At 37.1% G+C, this 18,279-nt stretch overlaps 1 protein-coding gene across 3 annotated transcripts in view; it reads right to left on the bottom strand.

The window, feature by feature from the left end:
- Positions 1 to 18,279, bottom strand: part of MYOM1 (myomesin 1) — a 157,600-nt gene that overhangs the window by 17,547 nt on the left and 121,774 nt on the right. For all 3 annotated transcript variants that reach the window (XM_045041627.1, XM_045041626.1, XM_045041628.1), the window contains 7 exons: positions 11,439 to 11,595; positions 9,742 to 9,848; positions 9,580 to 9,624; positions 4,154 to 4,290; positions 1,880 to 2,024; positions 1,098 to 1,157; positions 735 to 802 (listed from right to left, as the gene is read on the bottom strand). In XM_045041627.1, the coding sequence (XP_044897562.1) occupies positions 735 to 802; positions 1,098 to 1,157; positions 1,880 to 2,024; positions 4,154 to 4,290; positions 9,580 to 9,624; positions 9,742 to 9,848; positions 11,439 to 11,595 (719 nt within the window). The remainder of the gene's footprint in view (positions 1 to 734; positions 803 to 1,097; positions 1,158 to 1,879; positions 2,025 to 4,153; positions 4,291 to 9,579; positions 9,625 to 9,741; positions 9,849 to 11,438; positions 11,596 to 18,279) is intronic.

The raw sequence follows: 18,279 nt of genomic DNA, 5'->3' as shown, positions 1-18,279 counted from the left end.
GTGAACCCTAATGTCAACTATGGACTTTGGGTGATTATCATGTGTCAGTGTAGGATCATCAATTGTAGCAAATGTGCAACTCTGGTGGGGGATGTAAGGTAGGTGGAGGCTGTACATTTGTGCGGACAGGGCGGGGTATATGGGAAATATCTATATCTTCCCTACAATTTTGCTGTGAACCTAAAATTGTTCTAAAAAATGTAAAGTCTTGGGGCGCCTGGGTGGCTCAGTCAGCTAAGCAACCCACCTCAGCTCAGGTCATGATTCATGGCTTGTGAGTTTGAGCCCCGCGTCGGGCTCTATGCTGACAGCTCAGAGCCTGGAGCCTGCTTCAGATTCTGTGTCTCCCTCTCTCTCCGCCCCTCCCCTACTTACACTCTGTCTCTGCCTCTCTCTCTCTCAAAAATAAAATAAACATTAAAAAGCTTTAAAAAAAAAACCCACAAAGTCTTAAAAAAAAGAAAAGAAGAGCCAGTCCTTATTTGCTAAGGTGTAATGAATAGGAGCCATCATCTTGTCTTCCCATATTTTTATGTTGTTTTATCTTATTTTATGTTTCATTTTACTTTATGCTTCTTACCAACCAATGATTACAGTAACATTCAACAGTAAGAATGTGTCACTTAGCATTTTGGTTCAAATGGAGGAGATGAAAAATTGATCTTCCTTTTCTCACATTCTATTTTATCTTTATTTCCCTTATATCAAATATTAAAAACTTATCTACTTCTTACCTTGCATTTTAATAGTACATTACATTCACCAGTCACTTCCCAGCTCAAATACTCAGCAAAATGAGGACCTATAAAATTTTAATGACATCAGTAATCACCCTATTAACCACAAATGCAAAATCAAAGCTCATTCTTAAATTCTAAAGCGATACATGTGTGAAGTGATATTTTAAAATTCAAGATTAATTTTCAAATATTTAAATGGATACATATTTAATAATAAATATTTTCAATTATTTTTTATTTACCAGGGCATTAGTAACATAAGCAAAAATAATGCATTTTAACTTGTTATGGAAATAATCTTGGAATATTTTGTTCAAGAAATTGAAGTTATTCTTTTTACTCACTGCCCATTTTTACCTTGTTTCCTGATCCATTCTTGCCGCTGGAATTCAGCTTCTTTCTGGAGCTTTTTATAAACTAAAGATTGAAAAAGAAAGAAGTATGAAACTGAGTTGAGTGGTATAAATGTATATGCCAGTCACCGTGCTAAGTGATTTGTACTCATTATTATAACACTCATATACCATGACCCCCTATTTGTTGTAAGTCTTCATGATGAAGAAGTAGGCTTAGAAAGGTTAAGTAAATTGTTTAAGGTCATTGCGCTAGGAAATAGTGAAGCAGTATCGGAAGTTGCAAATGTAGAGATCTGGCCAACCTTCCCAAATGCCACACTTGCTAAATGCCACATTTTACATCTTGGTGGTTTCTACAGTGGCTTATGGCAGCTGACATATAATCTAGTTCTAAAGTATGACTAATTGATTTGGCATACACTACTTTTGCATATTTTTCTTCTTAAGTAATTTAAAGTAAGTACACAATATAAGGTAGGAGCATCGTTTCTGAGATACATATACAGACTTGGCTGTGTTGCAGTCTCCTTCACTGGAGAATTTTAGTAATAAATACTTGTTTATATATGAGATGACTGAACTGCAGTCTTCCTTGTGGGCTAAGGATAAATCTGGTGTCTATGAAATGAAGTATTATGGAAAGTATTAACTGAAAACTGGATTCCAACTTTGAAATACAAGAAGCAATTCCTACTGCCTTCCACGTGACTACTTTTGTGCCATGAGTGTTTGCATTGAAGGGAGCAGGGAAGTCTTTCAGCTGATGTTTCACAGAATTCGTACCATCTCCAATGAGAACAAGAGTAGAATGGCCAACTGCTTTTCCATCTTGAAGCTGGAAAGTGTATGTGCCCTCATCCTCATCCTGTAGCTTTTCCATGAACATTTCAATTATGCCAGTGTTTCGGTCAACATGCATCTTATATTTCTTCAGTGTGAAAAGGAAAACAGAAATCAGTGAGCTAGATAGGATGAGGATGCCTGATAGAATAAACACAAACTCCAAAGAATCATGTTAACACAATTTCTTGTTCACACTTTTTTTAGATGCAAGCTTTCAAAATCTTGTGCCCAGGAAAAGGAAAACATTACATGGAATAGATGACCTTGACCAGAAATGATTACTAAAATCTCTGAAATTTAATTTTTTAAATACAAATAAATTTTTATTATCCCAAGTCACAAATTTTGTCAAAAACGTGTTTTTAGATTCCCATTTTACCTTCCAGATTACATTGGCTTCAATTAGCAGAACAATGCAAAAAATAGGCAGCATGCAGATGTGTTTTGGCTCATTCATGATTATATCCCTAGCATCTTGTACATGCATGGTATATAGCAGGCAATTAATAAGTATCTGCTGAATTAACATGTGAATAAAAATGCTTCCAAAGCATTTGAAGTCCATTTGTTCTTAATAAACTGAAATTGCCCTACTGAACTGTGCTTATTTTATCATACTGCTTAGGCAACTTCTTTTCAATGTAAAGATAAATCTTAGCTCTGGCATACAAGCACAAGTTCTATAATGGATTAGAATTAATAAAGTTCTCCTATAACTTGTCACAGAATGAAGGCTCACGTCTGGGATCAACTCTGTGCTGCAATTCATGCCCTAGAGCTTCCCCTGAAGGAAGCCAGTCTCCAACTGAGACCACATTCTTGCTTAGCTGTCATCTACCTTAGCTTGTTTCCCTAATCCCCACTCCTGAGAGTACTCTCCCATAAATCAATTGGAAGAGAAACTTATTTCAGACTGTCCTTCTAAGGAACTTAGCCTAAGACTGTAATTTCCACCCAATGAAATAGTATAAGAACTAATTTCGATGACAATGGGCAGGTCTCCACGTTCAGGGTACATATGTGTATGTGGGCAACAACATGAAAGCGTGTGCGAACACATGAAGGGGAGTGTGTCTATGTGCACGTGTGCATGAGTGGTCAGAGGGTGATGCCAACACTGCTTTTCCTTCCCCTCCATTGGTCAGGTGATGAGCACACAGTCAATGAGAATATTCTGAAAACAGGGAGAAGATGGGCCACAGTGGACTCTGTGTGACCTATTCGGGCTCTACACACAGTTGCTAAATGAGTTGAAAAGAAATACATTACATATTCTTTTGCTATTTATGTGATTCATTCTCCCCTTCACTAACGAATTCTGAAATGTTTTAAAAACATATCTTGATGAAAGGAGAACAGGTTGTTAATATTGGCCACAAGTCACACTTCTCTCCCATCTTCTGAGTCTCTCATTCATACCCATGATAGCACAGGTAAGAGCCAGAGCTCCTAAACCCAAATTCTTCAGTACCACCGAGTGCTGGCCTGATCCTGGCTCTACTGATATCTAGGGAGGACAAATAAAGTGCAGATGTTGTAACTCTGTCTATGGAAACTATGTGTTGAAAGCAAAGCAAAGAGTAGATATACACAACTACCTATGTAAATAAGATATCAATAGACATACACACACAGAAGTATAGAATCAGACCAAGAAGTATAAACTGATATGTGTATTACAAAACTGTAAGAATTTGTGATTCTTCTGAGTCTTTAAAGTTTTTCTTACAATAAAAATGTATTGCATTTTAACCAGAAGACCAATGAAAGATATTTTTACTGTAATTTTTTCTGAGCCATCAGAATAATAGAAGCCATTTCTTCCTCCGTGAAGAACCAAGTTGCTGTTGGGGTTTCTGATGGGAGTATGTGAGTTTAGTTAAGCGTTCTTGCTCCTCTGACTTCTCAGGAGAGCAGCTCCATTTGCACGGGTAACAATACTTCTTGGTTTGCCTGGGACAGTTTTGGTTCGATTGTTGTCCTGGAAAAATTATTACTAGAACCCTCTTTCATTCTCAAAAGTGTCCCAGTTTGGATAATATGATATAGTCGATCTATATTTTCCTCTCCTTTTTTTTTTTTTAACATATGAAATGATTAAACCCCACCACTCCATGCTCAGTGGTTTTCATGACAACCTACCCGCATCTTAATAGGGCTTCCTCAGTACATTCTACAGTGGTAAGTTTAGAATCTAAAAAGCGTAAAACATACCGGCCCTTCAAAAATCTCCTTGTCGTTAAATATGTAGGTGACCTTGGTGTTGGCAGATAGCTTCTCAGCCTGCATCCAGAACCGAACCTGGCCTTTCTCCAAAATTTCAACTGCCAACTCTGATTTAACTGGAACAACTATGCACAATAAAAATAAAAATAGCAATTTTATTGGTAACCAATTGTATTGATCCAATTTTTCAGTGAAAAAAACACCCAACAGAAATGACAATATAGCACCTTGCTTCTGGCAAAGCCTGGAGGCAGTAAGAAAGTTGTAGAGAAAGAACGATATTCAGCGATGGAAGACCTGGATTCTAATCCTGCTGCCACATTGGGCAGGTCATTCCCCTTCTCTGAGTCATAGATGTCTCAACCGTAAAAATGAGGAAGATGAACTTACCTCCAGGGTTCCTTCAACTAACCTGTGTGACTCTCTACTGTAGCTTTGGTTAGGTTTATTTAGGGACAATAACAAAGTGTGATGAAATAGACTTGGGCTGGCCCCAGGAGATCTGGAGCCTAGTCCAATGTCAGTGTCAGCAACTAACAAACTGTGTGATATTAGGCAGATTAGTTCACATATCTGGACCTCAGTTGACTCGTTTATTAATGAAGGGGATTGAACTGAATGTCCTAAAGGGTCAAGATAGTTTCCAGCACCAACATTCGATAATCTCAATTGCTTCAAAATATTGGGAAAGGAGTTAAATTTTATTTTTTCCAACAACTTAACTCTCTGTGGACATTCTTTCAAATGTTTTTAAAGATGAATTTTAAAACAGAATTAATTTTGATTATATATATAAGATGAACCAGCTTATCATTTAAACTCTATTCATCCCACTGGTATACCAGTTCATTTAAGTTCTTAGACTAGGCAAAATTTTTCAGAGGCAAATACTTGAGTCACTATTGAGAAGGTATATTAAAATATGGCATGGCTTGCCTCATAAAGAAAGTGAAGAAATCATATGATATCTCTGATTTATACCTGTATCGCTTCAGCCATTTAAGTCTGAATGAAATTTCAGTCTTTGGCTGATATCTCTCAAAGACCATTTTCTAAATTTCTTGTAACTTGAAAGTGTTCTTTATAAAGGCTCTTGCAACCAATGGTTTTGTATCAGAGGTGACTCCAGGGCAAACTTTGTGGAAAAGCATGGTTGTTTCTCAAAGTTTAATAGTCCTTCACTTCCTTTAGGAGAAATCATCACCCTTTGCTTTCTCTAAACTGTTCTCAAACTAACCTGAAAATTTCAACACATGCTACATTTTAAATTGTAAGCTTCCCAAACTTGTATGAAATGTATATCAATATTTCTTTGTACTTATCCTAAAACTATCCTTTCTAAGCTTAAGGGATGCCTATCATTTGCACTATTCCATAGTCACTGTAAAACTCAGTTACAGATTTGTTCCAATGCAGAACTAAAAGGAGGCTCAGATGTCATCTACTGAGGGGTGTCCACGATGGGCAGAAAATGGGCTCTGGTGTCACACCATGCCCTTGGACAGTTATCTTCTCTAAAACCTAGCATTCCTCACTTGCTAACATGGATATTATCTGCCTCATAAGACCACCAAGAAGAGTGAATATCATACCAGAAGACACTAAGACACTGTGAATAATGACCAGTGCTCAATGTTATTTCTTTCTCTCTTAATTTACTGATGAAAAAAGTGACCTCCAGGAAAGGTTAGTAACAAATCTGAGTAGCAGAGCTGAGACCAGGGCTATGCCCTCGATTCTGTGCTCCTCCTCGTCCTGGATGTCCACTCTGAAGAACACTAGTGGTTTTCCAGTGTGAACATGTCTGAGTAAGGCACCATGGACAGACTCTAGGCTTGTGAGAGCAGAAGCTAAGCTTTCTCGCTACAGAACACTCCTGCTTGCTACTAGTAACTCTTAAGGGGAATGGAAAGTATAATCTGTCCTAGAAAAGTCTGGAGACCTTGTTCTGGGAAATCTAATACATGAGTGATGAGGTTATCTAAGAGGGCCAGAGTGGTGGTGGAGGAGAAAGGGCATGCCCTCCTGGAAGTTTCAAGCTCCCTTAATATTCACGGTTCTCTCTGAGTAATAGGAAAATCACCAGAGGAAACACTGGCCACCAGTAATTGCCAGAGAGGGTGTGGTGGCAAACAGCAGGTGCACACACAGTAACAGTTCATGTCCTGGTTAGTGACAGACTACTTGGGCTTAACCACGGGTATCCGCTGTGTACCTGTGGTCTAGTTACCTAATCTCTCTGGGCCTCACAGTATACATCTCTAAAATTAAATCACCTTAGAACTGAAACTTTTCAGGTCATTGTGGAGTTTAAATGATATACTTCATTTAAGTACCCTATAAATATGCTGGCATATAATAAGTGCTCTATAAATTTGGCTATTAATATTTTTGTACTTCTTTTTTCTTCCAGTTAATTCAACAAAACCCTACAACTACCCCTGATAAAATATAATACACTGATACCTAAAAGGACATACCAAATAGATGTAAGTAATGTGTATGTGGTTGCATATACCTGCACACATAGGTACACGTGGGATAATAACCGAGAGATATTATGCAAGCCATTGACGATACTGAAGTATACCTTCCATCATCTCCCTCATAATACCTTGAAATCTTTGGAGAATAAAGTAAGTTTCTCTCAAGTAGGTTGCCTCTGTATACTGCATCTTAATATCAAAGCTGGTAAGACCCGCTAGGCTGTTTTCTGTTTTTAGTTTTATACATATTTTTTTTCTTCTTCTCAGTCCTAAATTTCTTTAGGCTCTTTTCTCTGGCAGTTAATTTCCTCCAGCAAAATATCTGGTTTTTTGTATGTTTAAGGCATATGTTTAGTGGTTTTCAAAATATTTTTGAAAACAGCTTAAAGTAGGAGAATTTACTGTGCCAAGGGCTAAAGGAACACCATACTCTTTTTTCACATTCGGTAAGAAGTAAGACCCATTTAAAACTTTACAAAATCTCAAGAAAAGACTTAATTATGTGTCAACATTTACCAGAAGGAAGTGGGCATAAATTGAGAAACTATATATGCTACTTTGACCCTATCATCAGATCTCTGAAAATATTCATGTAGTGGCCAAGCTGATCTAATAGTGGTGGGGGAAGAAAAGTGTGGGAGCTGTATTATTTAAAATGCTGCTTCGAGGCACTTGGGTGCCTCAGTTGGCTGAGTGTCCAACTCTTGAGTTTGGCTCAGGTCATGATCCCAGGGTCATGGGATTGAGCCCTGCATCTGGCTCTGTGCTGAGCTTGGAGCCTACTTAAGATTCTTTCTCTCTTGCCCCCTCTCTAACACTTATGTGCTATCTCTCTCTGTCTAAAAATAAAATAAAATAAAATAAAATAAAATAAAATAAAATAAAATAAAATAAAATAAAATGCTGCTTCAATGGGCTAAGCAAATCACCCTTGGGTTGGGAGATCTGATACTTGAATGTCAGAGTTTTTAACACATCCTTGAGTTCTCTCTCTCTGCCTACCCAATGCCATACCAGGGCTCTAATAAAAAGGGAACCTCAGTTTGCTACTATTCTCTCCCCTAGAACCAGTAATTCGAGTGATTATGTTTATGCAAAATAAAATATCTCAGCATCCATGACAGCAACATTGGGCAATTACTGCCTCCAAGTCCATAAGATCACTGAACTTCAGGGAGGCTTGGGCACCTCCAATTCAACACTAACACCCAATATTGTCTCATCTCCATCCTTTAAGCTAAATGTAAATGTCGTTTGGATCAGCTGTTGCCCAGATGCTTTGCCAGTGTTTATTGTCTAACTAGATAAGTGGAAGCTGCTGTTTGTCTCCATTTCTACCAATGTTTGAAAGTAGACCGTGATCACTAATGGTCAGCACAGTGACCCTCTCCTTTACTCCCTACTTCACAGCCCTGGGGACATGAAGGGAGAGCATCCTGTACAGCTTGTAGAAAATCTTCTACAAGTGGGTTTTTTGAGGATCACTATTCTACTTCAATTAGTATTTATGTTTTTCCTGAAGAGCTCAAGGATCAACCAATACTATATTATCTCTCACAGCATCTCTATACAGTAGGTGCTATAAACTATTACAACAGCCATTGCTAGTAAAGATACTAAGTAAGGCACAGGGAAATTAAAATGAGTTTCCCAGGTTCATAGACTGGGTCAAAAGTACTGAATAAGGAGAGTACAGGCCAAATATCTACCTTCCATACAATTAAAAAATGATAATAACTTTTAAGACACCATGGTATTACTTTTCCAGTTTCATAGTGAATAAGCATACAGACAAAAAATGGTTCTCTCCCAGAATTCAGAAAGTCTGTATCCTACTTTCACACCCCATAAGCATGTTGCTGTGCTGCTTTGTTGAACAAATGTGGTTTTGAACCACTGAGGCCAATAGTCACCAACACTCAGCCTCACAATGGAACAAGCATTCCTTGGTAATGGAAAAGAAGTCAGATAATTGGTTCCAGAGCAGTGTTTGTTTTTTAATCATAGCCTTCACTGGGACTTTCAGGAAAGCTACAGACCTTCCTCCTAGAAAAATGCACATATACACACATGCAAGGTTTTGTCTATGGTCTGGGATCACGGTATAACTTCCTGAGTTCCTGAAAATTCTGTATCAGTAAAGGAATTATATTTCAGGGACCAAACAGTAAAAAAAAAAAAAAAAGTCCTGGTTTAAAAGAGTGAGTGTGGATTATCACTCCCTAATTGTTTTCTCAAATTCTAGGGTATAACTTTCTAGATAATCCCCTAGTTTGGTCAATAGATATAAGTGGCAAGAGATCTTATCAGGCCAATGGAACTTTCCGGGTGTCATTTCACACTTCTTTCTCTTCTTTTAGGTGTCAACTGCAAAATTTAATCTTTTATGTGGAAAGTGCTTTATTGAAGAGTTTGTAGATAGTGCAGAGAGATTCTTTTTCTGACTAAGGCATCTTTACCTTATTTTCCAGGAGTTTAAAATGGTAGATAATGTCTTTAGATTATCTTTAATTAGAGGTATGATTCTTCTATTATGTGCTAACATTAAATTGCTCAGGAAGAGGTTGGTTTGCCTAAAAAACATGTGAATTAATGTATCCAGAATTATATAATATATAGGGTTCCAAAATACATAGGCAAAAGGTGAAGAACTTGATTATTCAGCTGTTACACCTGCATAACCTGACACTTCACTATGTCACAGAGCATGTGACATTTTTTCTATGTTAGTATTTGTATCTGTTTAGAACAATGGCAAAGATAAAAGCAGCACTTCTGGAAAGTGCATTTGTAGCTACCAGTCTATATTCCATTGTGTGTTCTCAAGAGCCTCTTGTCTTGACCCTGTCAGAGTTGTCTTCTGACCTATTCCAGAAGTCACCACCTAGCAGGATTGCTAAACTCTGTGAATGTACTGTGGACACTTACTTGGGAACTTGTGTTCTTGGCTGAGAGCTAGTAAACGTTTCAACTCTGTAGGGAGAAAAAAAAGAACAATTAAACTACTAAAACAAAACTCACCTGATCCCAGAGGATCATTGATGAATCAGAGCAGCATTAGACTTATGAATGGATTGATTTTAAGCTTACCGTCCTCGTCTATCAGGTAGCTTGACGCTATCCCATCCGTGTCTGTTACATCGCAGGAGTAAATACCTATGTCTTCCGTCCCAAGGTCCTTGAAGGTCATTTTCGTCCTGCAGAACAGAATACTCTTGTTAAGAAGGGAGGCTGTCCAGGGTCTGTGGGCTGGCGTCCTGTGCTGTCTCCAGGTGATTACCTATGCGACTTCCTTCATGGGGAGCACTTACTCCTAACTCCCCTACTGACGTAAAACCTGCACATTCCTGCAGCTTCTAGGAAGACTTTCCTGACCTCCTCCTGGGGCTGCAAGGATGACAGGCGGACAGGAGTGGGGAGCTGGTACAAACCTCCCATCCCCAAGCTATGTTGCATATCAATGCCCATCCCCCAGAAAGATATTTTTAACTGATCAGCCCTTGCTGGGGGAAACTAAAAAAACATTTTCCTCCACAGGGCAGAACTTTCTGTTGACAACTCCAAGTGCCCCTCTTATGTTAGTTAACCTCTGAACTTTCCTTTTTGAGGTTATCATACTGTATTGGTATTACCTATTTTATTATACGTATGCCTCCACTATATAGTCATTGTGCCTTTAGGGACGAGATATGTTTTATTTCCTGTTGTGTCTCCCAGCATCCAATAGTTTTCTGACACATAATATGTGCTTAGTAAATATTTGTGGAATGAATAAATGAATGGGTCAATGGTTTAGTTCACTGTGTTTTCTAACTTTGGTGAGTGATGTTGCTACTCAGTGTCTAAGATCAGCCAAACATAAATGTGAGCCAAGTGCACAAATTGGAAGAAAAAATGTATAGTTTGATTGCCTTTTCTTTAGTCAGATTTATGTTTTACTTCAAGTACTTTATAGCACGCTGATGGAAAAATGTCTTTTAGTTATATTCAATATGTCCTTGTCATCCTCCAACAAAATTACTATTTCTTTATTTTTGAGATATTTTGGGCGTCTTTGTAATAAAAATAATACTTAAAAGCATTTTGCTTTACCAAATGCAATCTAATATGGTTGGAACTATAAAAATATAAAACTTGCTAAACAAGGCAAAGTAAAAAGAAAACTTAAAATCTTGGATGTGAAAGAAGTAATTGATCACAAAATTAATCTTTGATCTCTCCCATTTTATAGAAAAAGAAACTGGAGGCCCATGGAAGTTCAAAGCTACCCCAGGTCACAGAGCTGGCCCCTCGTAGGGCTAGGGCTAGAACTCATCTGTCCTCTGCTTTCCAAACAAGGTTCATTCCAGTGCATTATTATGTCATTCTTAAGTGGGGGTGAAAAAAACAGACAAGATTATACCTATTTCGTTTAATTCACTATAACTTGAATCAGCAAGCAGCAAGTTCTTCCTTGCTCCCTCCCCATAAGCATCCTCACCATTACTTTAAGATTATGAAGTTTCATAAAATAATGAAAAGCATCATTAAAGCTGACTTTTAAAATGTCAATTAAGGCTTTTCCAACATCACAAATTTGATAACATATAAGAAAGCTTTTTAAATGAAATAATATGAAAGTAGGATTGTTATTTTTTAAGGTTGACATTATTACTTTTTACATGACAAATATTTGTGATTTCATCCCCTTATGCCAAGTATTTGAGATAGAAAGCAAAGCGCTTAACTTCACTCTCCTATCATTAAAGGAAACAAATCCATTTAATTTTGATTGAAATGGTACATACTTGTTGCCTTTGCTCTCAACGTCTAATCGTGAAGAGCCCTCAGTGGATACATAATCTTTGGACCAGTTGAACTGAGAATTTGGAGTCATCTGATCACATTCAAAATTCAATGAAATTACGCCATCATCATCCACATTTACAACAACCTCTTTGGTTCCTAGAAGATCCAAAACAAGGCACTGATTATTTCCTAATAGAAATCAACAAAGTGAGAATTCCTTACTTTGGGATCCATTACTTTAGCCTTCAAGCAGGGCCTTGAGCCTGTGCAAGAGAAAAGACCCAACTGCTCACTATGGATGGACAAGCCTGCATCCTGCTCTACAATTCAACTTCTATACTGCAACATGGAATTTAATTAATGTGCCATATTTTTCAGGTAGAGATACCACCAGTCTAGGGCTGAATAAAAATTGGTTGATGTGACTTAAAGTACAGTTATAGGAGCAAGTTGGTCATAATAAGGAGGACAAGGCAGCCCTGGGCAAAAGGAAAGTTGAATGATCCTTGTTAGGACTGAATTGATGACTTTTGCTTCAATAACACCCATATCCAGCTACTCATCAGGAAAGGATAGATAATAGATAAAGAAACCAAAGGGGAGAAACAGAGGTAGTAAAAATTGCCTATAGTTACATGATTAAAGTTTGTAAATCATTTAAAAAATGATGAAATACATGGAAACTTGTTCTGTTTATCAAGTAAGCATATATAAATCTAAAGATGCCCCTCTAGATTAGAATGACAGCAATCTAGACATGACTGTTATTGAACTGTATGGAACTTTAAATGGAAATTAATTTCAAGAGATCCAGATGTTTCAAGAAGATTGGTTTTTAGCTTTTAAAAGAAAACAATTCAGTTAGTGTTTTGAGTTCTTATGTTTTTGTGAATTATAATAAATTGCACGTGCATCTAATCTGGGGATTCAAAGAGTTTGTATAGCACATAAAACATTCACATCTATGCATAAATCCAGTTTGAAAGGTAAAATGCTCTTCTCAAATTGACACTCATTCAGTTACCAGTCTAAACTCAGTTTGTTTCCATATGTTAGGAAAATATATTCAATCTAAGAAAGGTACAGGTTTGTTTTTTTTAAAGCATTAAAAGGGGCACCTGGGTGGGTTAGTCTGTTAAGTGTCTGACTCTTGACTTTGGCTCCTCGGGTCATGATCTCACAGCTCTTGGGTTCGAACCCCTCATCAGGCTCTGCGCTGATGGTGTGGAGTCTGTGTGGGATTCTCTCTCTCTCTGACCCTCCCCTGCTCTCTCTTAAAATAAATAAATAAACTTAAAAGGAAAGCATTAAAAAAGTCTTCCAATAGATACTGCCAAAAGACTGAAGTTTTTCTCTCTAAATTGTAAGAAGTCAGCATCCTGGCTTACTGGACAGTAAAACTTGTCAGGGGGAAAAAATTGCAAAACTCCTCCCAGGGGAAGGCCAAAAGAAAATGAGTGCCCAAATTGTGCATGGCAACATGAAGATCTTGGTTCCTAAGCCAGGCAGTTGATTTAATTTGTGTCCTTACTGATGGCAGTGTGTGCTTCAATTATAAACTCCCAAAAAGTGATTTTTAACACATGGAATGGCTAGAGAAGACTACTTCTAGTGATTTTTAAAATTACTTTTTAAAAAACAAACTAAGGGCTATTTTCATATTTGGCTATAAACTGAAATAATGATCAAATAAAGACTTAATTATATTTAAGTGAAATGTCCCCCATGTATTACTTCTAAAGGGCTGAGTCTACTCTACTGAAAGTTGCAGACCATATTTTAGTTCTACTCCTGATAACATATGATGAATCCTTACCATCCATTATTGTATAACAAATAGTGAGAAAGTCCTCTCATTAAAACTTAAGAAAAGACTAACACCTAAGAGTGTGGAGGTTGAGGCAGTGTTAGAACACACGGCATGGTTGAGTCACAGAGAGAGTACAAATAAGAAAACTTCTGTATATCTGTGTTGTTATGAAGAGGAAAGAAATGACAGAGGTTGACTAAACCTTCCTTGCTATTTGCATAATATCTATTTTGGAGGCATGATGGATTATTCATATTAATCATTCATTGTCTGATCTGTAATCCCTTTTAAAAGGAAGTGAATCATCCATAAGCTTGCTGTTTATTATAATAGAGGCATGATTGAAGTTTACAACAGAAAAAAAAATATTGCTTAGGTCAAGAATTGTGAGGTTTGTTTTTATTAAAGTGAAAGATTTTACTTCATTGCAAAGGAGTTACAAAACTGAAAGAATATGAATAGTATATAATTGGCTTAGCTGTTTTCTCAATTCCACAGCTAGCCTTTGTGCAGTAACACTTCATCCATCTGGAACCCTGCCCAAAACCAAGAAGTAAGGAAAACAAGCCCCTAAGTGGCAGTGCTGATGTGACAAAGTCCACACACTAGTATTCCTGAACACTCACTGGAGAATTCTGTAGATCGTCACTTGGAATCTATTTAAATTTCACTTCGAGAAAGTTGGTTGGTTGGTTTCTGTCAGCAGATTAAACCCCCAAAGCACAGGGAAGCAAAAAACTACTCTCAGCAGGTACACTGAGAATAAGGAAAATGACAGCAAGAGAGGAGGCAGAAAACATAAATGCAGGCATAAAGGCATATTTAAAGAGGGACAAATGGCTCCTCACTCCCTAATGACATCACTGTATTCCAACACTGTACAATAAATAAGGTTGATCTTTATGGCCCTGAGTCACACCGAAAGAGGTAAATAAGATTCAGTACGCTGCATCCAAGGTTGAAAAGTATATACTAAAATGTCCAATCTATTTCAAAAGACTTTTTATCAAAGAGTTTTAGAATGTATTTTCAAATCGTAATGCTTCAGCAGTAAATTCTCAGGTAAATAGAACAACCGGGAATTTAAAACAATAATTTGTTCAGGTTTTTTTTTTATTGAGGAAAATTTAGTCTATAACATATAAGTTTCACAGATGGCTAACAGACATATGAAATGATGCTCAACATCACTCATCATCAGGGAAATACAAATGAAAACCATGATGAGATATCACCTCACACCTGTCAGAATGGCTAAAATTAATAACACAGGAAACAACAGATGTTGGTGAGGATGTGGAGAAAGGGGAACCCTCTTGCACTGTTAGTGCAAATGCAAACTGGTGCAGCCACTCTGCAGAACAGTATGGAGGTTCCTCAAAAAGTCAAAAATAGAACTACCCTGTGACCCAGCAATTGCATTACTAGGTATTTACCTAAAGAATAAAAAAGTACTGATTTGAAGGGACACATGCACCTTGACATTTACAGAAGCATTATCAACAATAGCCAAGGTATGGAAAAAGCCCAAATGTCCATTGACTGATGAATAAATATAGAAGATGTGGTGTATATATACAATGGAATATTACTCAGCCATCAAAAAGAATGAAATCTTGCCATTTGCCACAACATGGATGGAGCTAGAATTCTCCAGTGAGTGTTCAGGAATACTAGTGTGTGGACTTTGTATTATGCTAAGTGAAACAAGTCAGTCAGAGAAAGACAAATACCATAGGTTTCACTCATATGTGGAATTTAAGAAATAAGACAGATGGACATAGTGGAAGGGGGGAAAGAGGAGAGGGAGGAAAACCATAAGAGATACTTAACTACAGAGAACAAACTGAGGGTTGATGGAGGGGAGGGCAACAGGGGATGGGCTAAATGGGTGATGAGTATTAAGGAGGGCACTTATTGTGATAAGCACTGGGTGTTCTATGTAGGTGATGAATCACTAAATTCTACTCCTGAAACCAGTATTACACTATATGTTAACTAAATAGAATAAATAAAAACTTAAATAAAAACTGCTGATAACCAGACTTTAAAAGAAAGGAAGGAAGGAAGGAAAGAAGGAAGGAAGGAAGGAAGGAAGGAGGGAGGAAGGGAGGGAGGAAGGCAGGAAGGAGGGAGGGAGGGAGGGAGGGAGGAAGGAGGGAAGGAAGGAAGGAAGGAAGGAAGGAAGAAAGGAAGGAAGGAAGGAAGGAAGGAAGGAAGGAAGGAAGGAAGGAAGGAAGGAAGGAATAAAGAAAGATTATATAAGGTTCAGGTATGTAACACACAAATTTAATATCTGTATGTAGTACAAAGTGATCACCACTAAAAGTCTAGTTACCATCCATCACCATGCAATTGATCCCCTCTACTCATTTTTCCCACCCCCACCCCTGTTCCCCTCTGGTAATCTCCAATTCATCTTCTGTACTATGAGTTTGCTTTTGTTTTGTTTGTTCATTTAAGTTTTTAGATTCCATATGAGTGATATCATATATCTGTCTTTCTCCATCTGACTGACTTCACTAAGCATAATATCTTTGAGGTCCACCCATGTTGTCACAAATAACAATATTGCATTCTTTTTATGGATGAGTAGTACTCAATTGTATATATATACCACATCTTCTTTACCAATTTATCCATCAGTGGACATTTAGGCTGTTTCCACTTCTTGGCTATTATAAATAATGCTGCAAAGAACAAAGGGATGATTTATATTTTTTTCAAATCAGTGTTTTTGTATTCTTTGAACAAATACCCAGAAGTTGAATAGCTGGATTATATGGTAGCTCTATTCTTAATTTTTTAAAGGAATTTTCCATATTTTCTTTTCCACAGTGGCTGCACCAATTTACATTTCCACAGTGTTTGAGGGTTCTCTCTTCTCCATGTCCTCTCCAACATCATTATTTTTCTTGTCTTTTTGATAATAGCTATTCTAACCATTGTGAAGTGATATCACATTATTGTTTTGATTTGCATTTCCCTACTAATTAGTGATGTTGAACATCTTTTAATGTGCATGTTGGCCATCTATATGTCTTTGGACAAATGTCTAGTCTATTCAGATCCTCTGCCCATTTTTAAAAAGATTTTTAAGTAATCTTTACACCCAGTGTGGGGCTTGAACTTACAACCCTGAGATCAAGAGTCACAAGCTCCACCAACTGAGCCAGCCAGGTACCCCTCTGTCCATTTTTTTAATCAAATTGCTTGTTTTTTGTTACTGAATTGTATGAATTCTTTGTATGTTTTGAATATTAATCCCTTGTCAGATACATGGTTTGCAAAAATCTTCTCCCATTCAGTATGTTGCCTTTTTGTTTCAATGATGGTTTCTTTCACTAGCAGATTTTTAGCTTAATGTAATCAATTTTTTTCTTTTTTTGGCTTTTGTTTCCCTTGTCTTTGGAGTCAGATCCACAAAAACATTGTTAAGACCAATATCGAGGATCTTACTGCCTATTTCCTTCCATGAATTGTATAGTTTCAGGTCTTGCATCCACATCTTTAATCCATTTTGAGTTAACTTTTTTGTATGGTGTAAGATAGTGATCTAGTTTCATTCTTTTATGTGTGGCTGTCCATTTCTCCCAACACCACTTATTGAAGATATTCTCCTTTTTGCATTGCATGTTCTTGTCTCCTTTGTTGTAAATTAATTATCCATATATGTGTGAGTTTATTTCTGCACTCTCAATTCTGTTCCATTGGTCTGTGTGTCTGTTTTTATGCTGATAACATACTGTTTTGATTCCTATAGCTTTGTAGTATTTTTGAAATCAGGGAGCATAATATCTCCAACTTTGTTCCCCTTTCTCAAGACTGCTTTAGTTATTTTGTATTTTTGTGGTTCCATGCAAATTTTAGGATTACTAGTTCTAGTTCTGTGAAAAAGTGCCATTGTAACCTTGTTAGGGAATGCACTGAATCTGTAGATTGATTTGGGTAGTATGGACATTTTAACAATATTAATTCTTCCAATCCATGAACATGGTATATCCATTTGTCTGTTTCATCTTCAATTTTTTTCAATATCTTAAAGCTTTCAGAGTATAGGTCTTTCACCTCTTTAGTTAAATTTTTCCTGGGTATTTTATTCTCTTCTTTAATGTTTTTTTTTTTTTTTTTGAGAGAGAGAGACAAAGTGCAAGTGGGGAAGGGACAGAGAGAGGGAGGCACGGAATCCAAAGCAGGCTGCAGGTTCTGAGCTGTCAGCATACAGCCTGACAGGGGGCTCGAACTCATAAGCTGTGAAATGATGACCCGAGCTGAAGTTGGATGCTTAACCAACTGAGCCACCCAGGCACCCCTTAATGCAATTGTAAAAGGGATTGTTTTCTAAATTTTTCGTTCTGATAATTTGTTAGTGTATAGAAACACCACAGATTTCTGTATGTTGATTTTGTATCCTGCTACTTTACTGAATTCATTTACTAGCTCTAACAGTTGTGTGTGTATGTGTGTGTGTGTGTGTGTGTGTGTGTGTAGTCTTGTGACTTTTCTATGTATAGTATCATGTTATTTACAGACAGTGACAGTTTTACTTCTTCCTTTATAATTTGGATGCCTTTTATTTCTTTTTCTTGCTGTGGCTAGGATGCCAACTACTATATTGAAGAAAACTGGTGGGAGTGAGAATCCTGGTCTTATTCCTGATCTTAGAGGAAAAGCTTTCAGCTTTTCACCATGGAGTATAATGTTAACTGAAAGCTTGTCATATATGGCCTTTATTATGTTGAAGTACATTCTAATCTATACTCACTTTGTTAAGAGCTTTTATCATAAATGGATGTTGAATTTTGCCAAATGCTTTTTTTTGCACCTGTTGAGATGGTCATATATTTTTTATCCTTTATTTCGTCAGTGTGGTGCATCATGTTTATTGATTTGTGGGTTTTGAACCATCCTCGTATCCCTGGAATAAATCCTACTAGATCACGGTGGATGATTCTTTTTAATGTATTGTTGAACTTGGTTTGCTAAGGATTTTTGTTTAGGATTTTTGCATCAATGTTTATCAATAATAT

Source organism: Felis catus, chromosome D3 (genome assembly GCF_018350175.1).
Source record: "Felis catus isolate Fca126 chromosome D3, F.catus_Fca126_mat1.0, whole genome shotgun sequence".
Classification (NCBI taxonomy): domain Eukaryota; kingdom Metazoa; phylum Chordata; class Mammalia; order Carnivora; family Felidae; genus Felis; species Felis catus.
The sequence above is the reverse complement of the archived record's forward strand: the minus strand, read 5'-3'. Positions and strand labels throughout refer to the sequence as shown.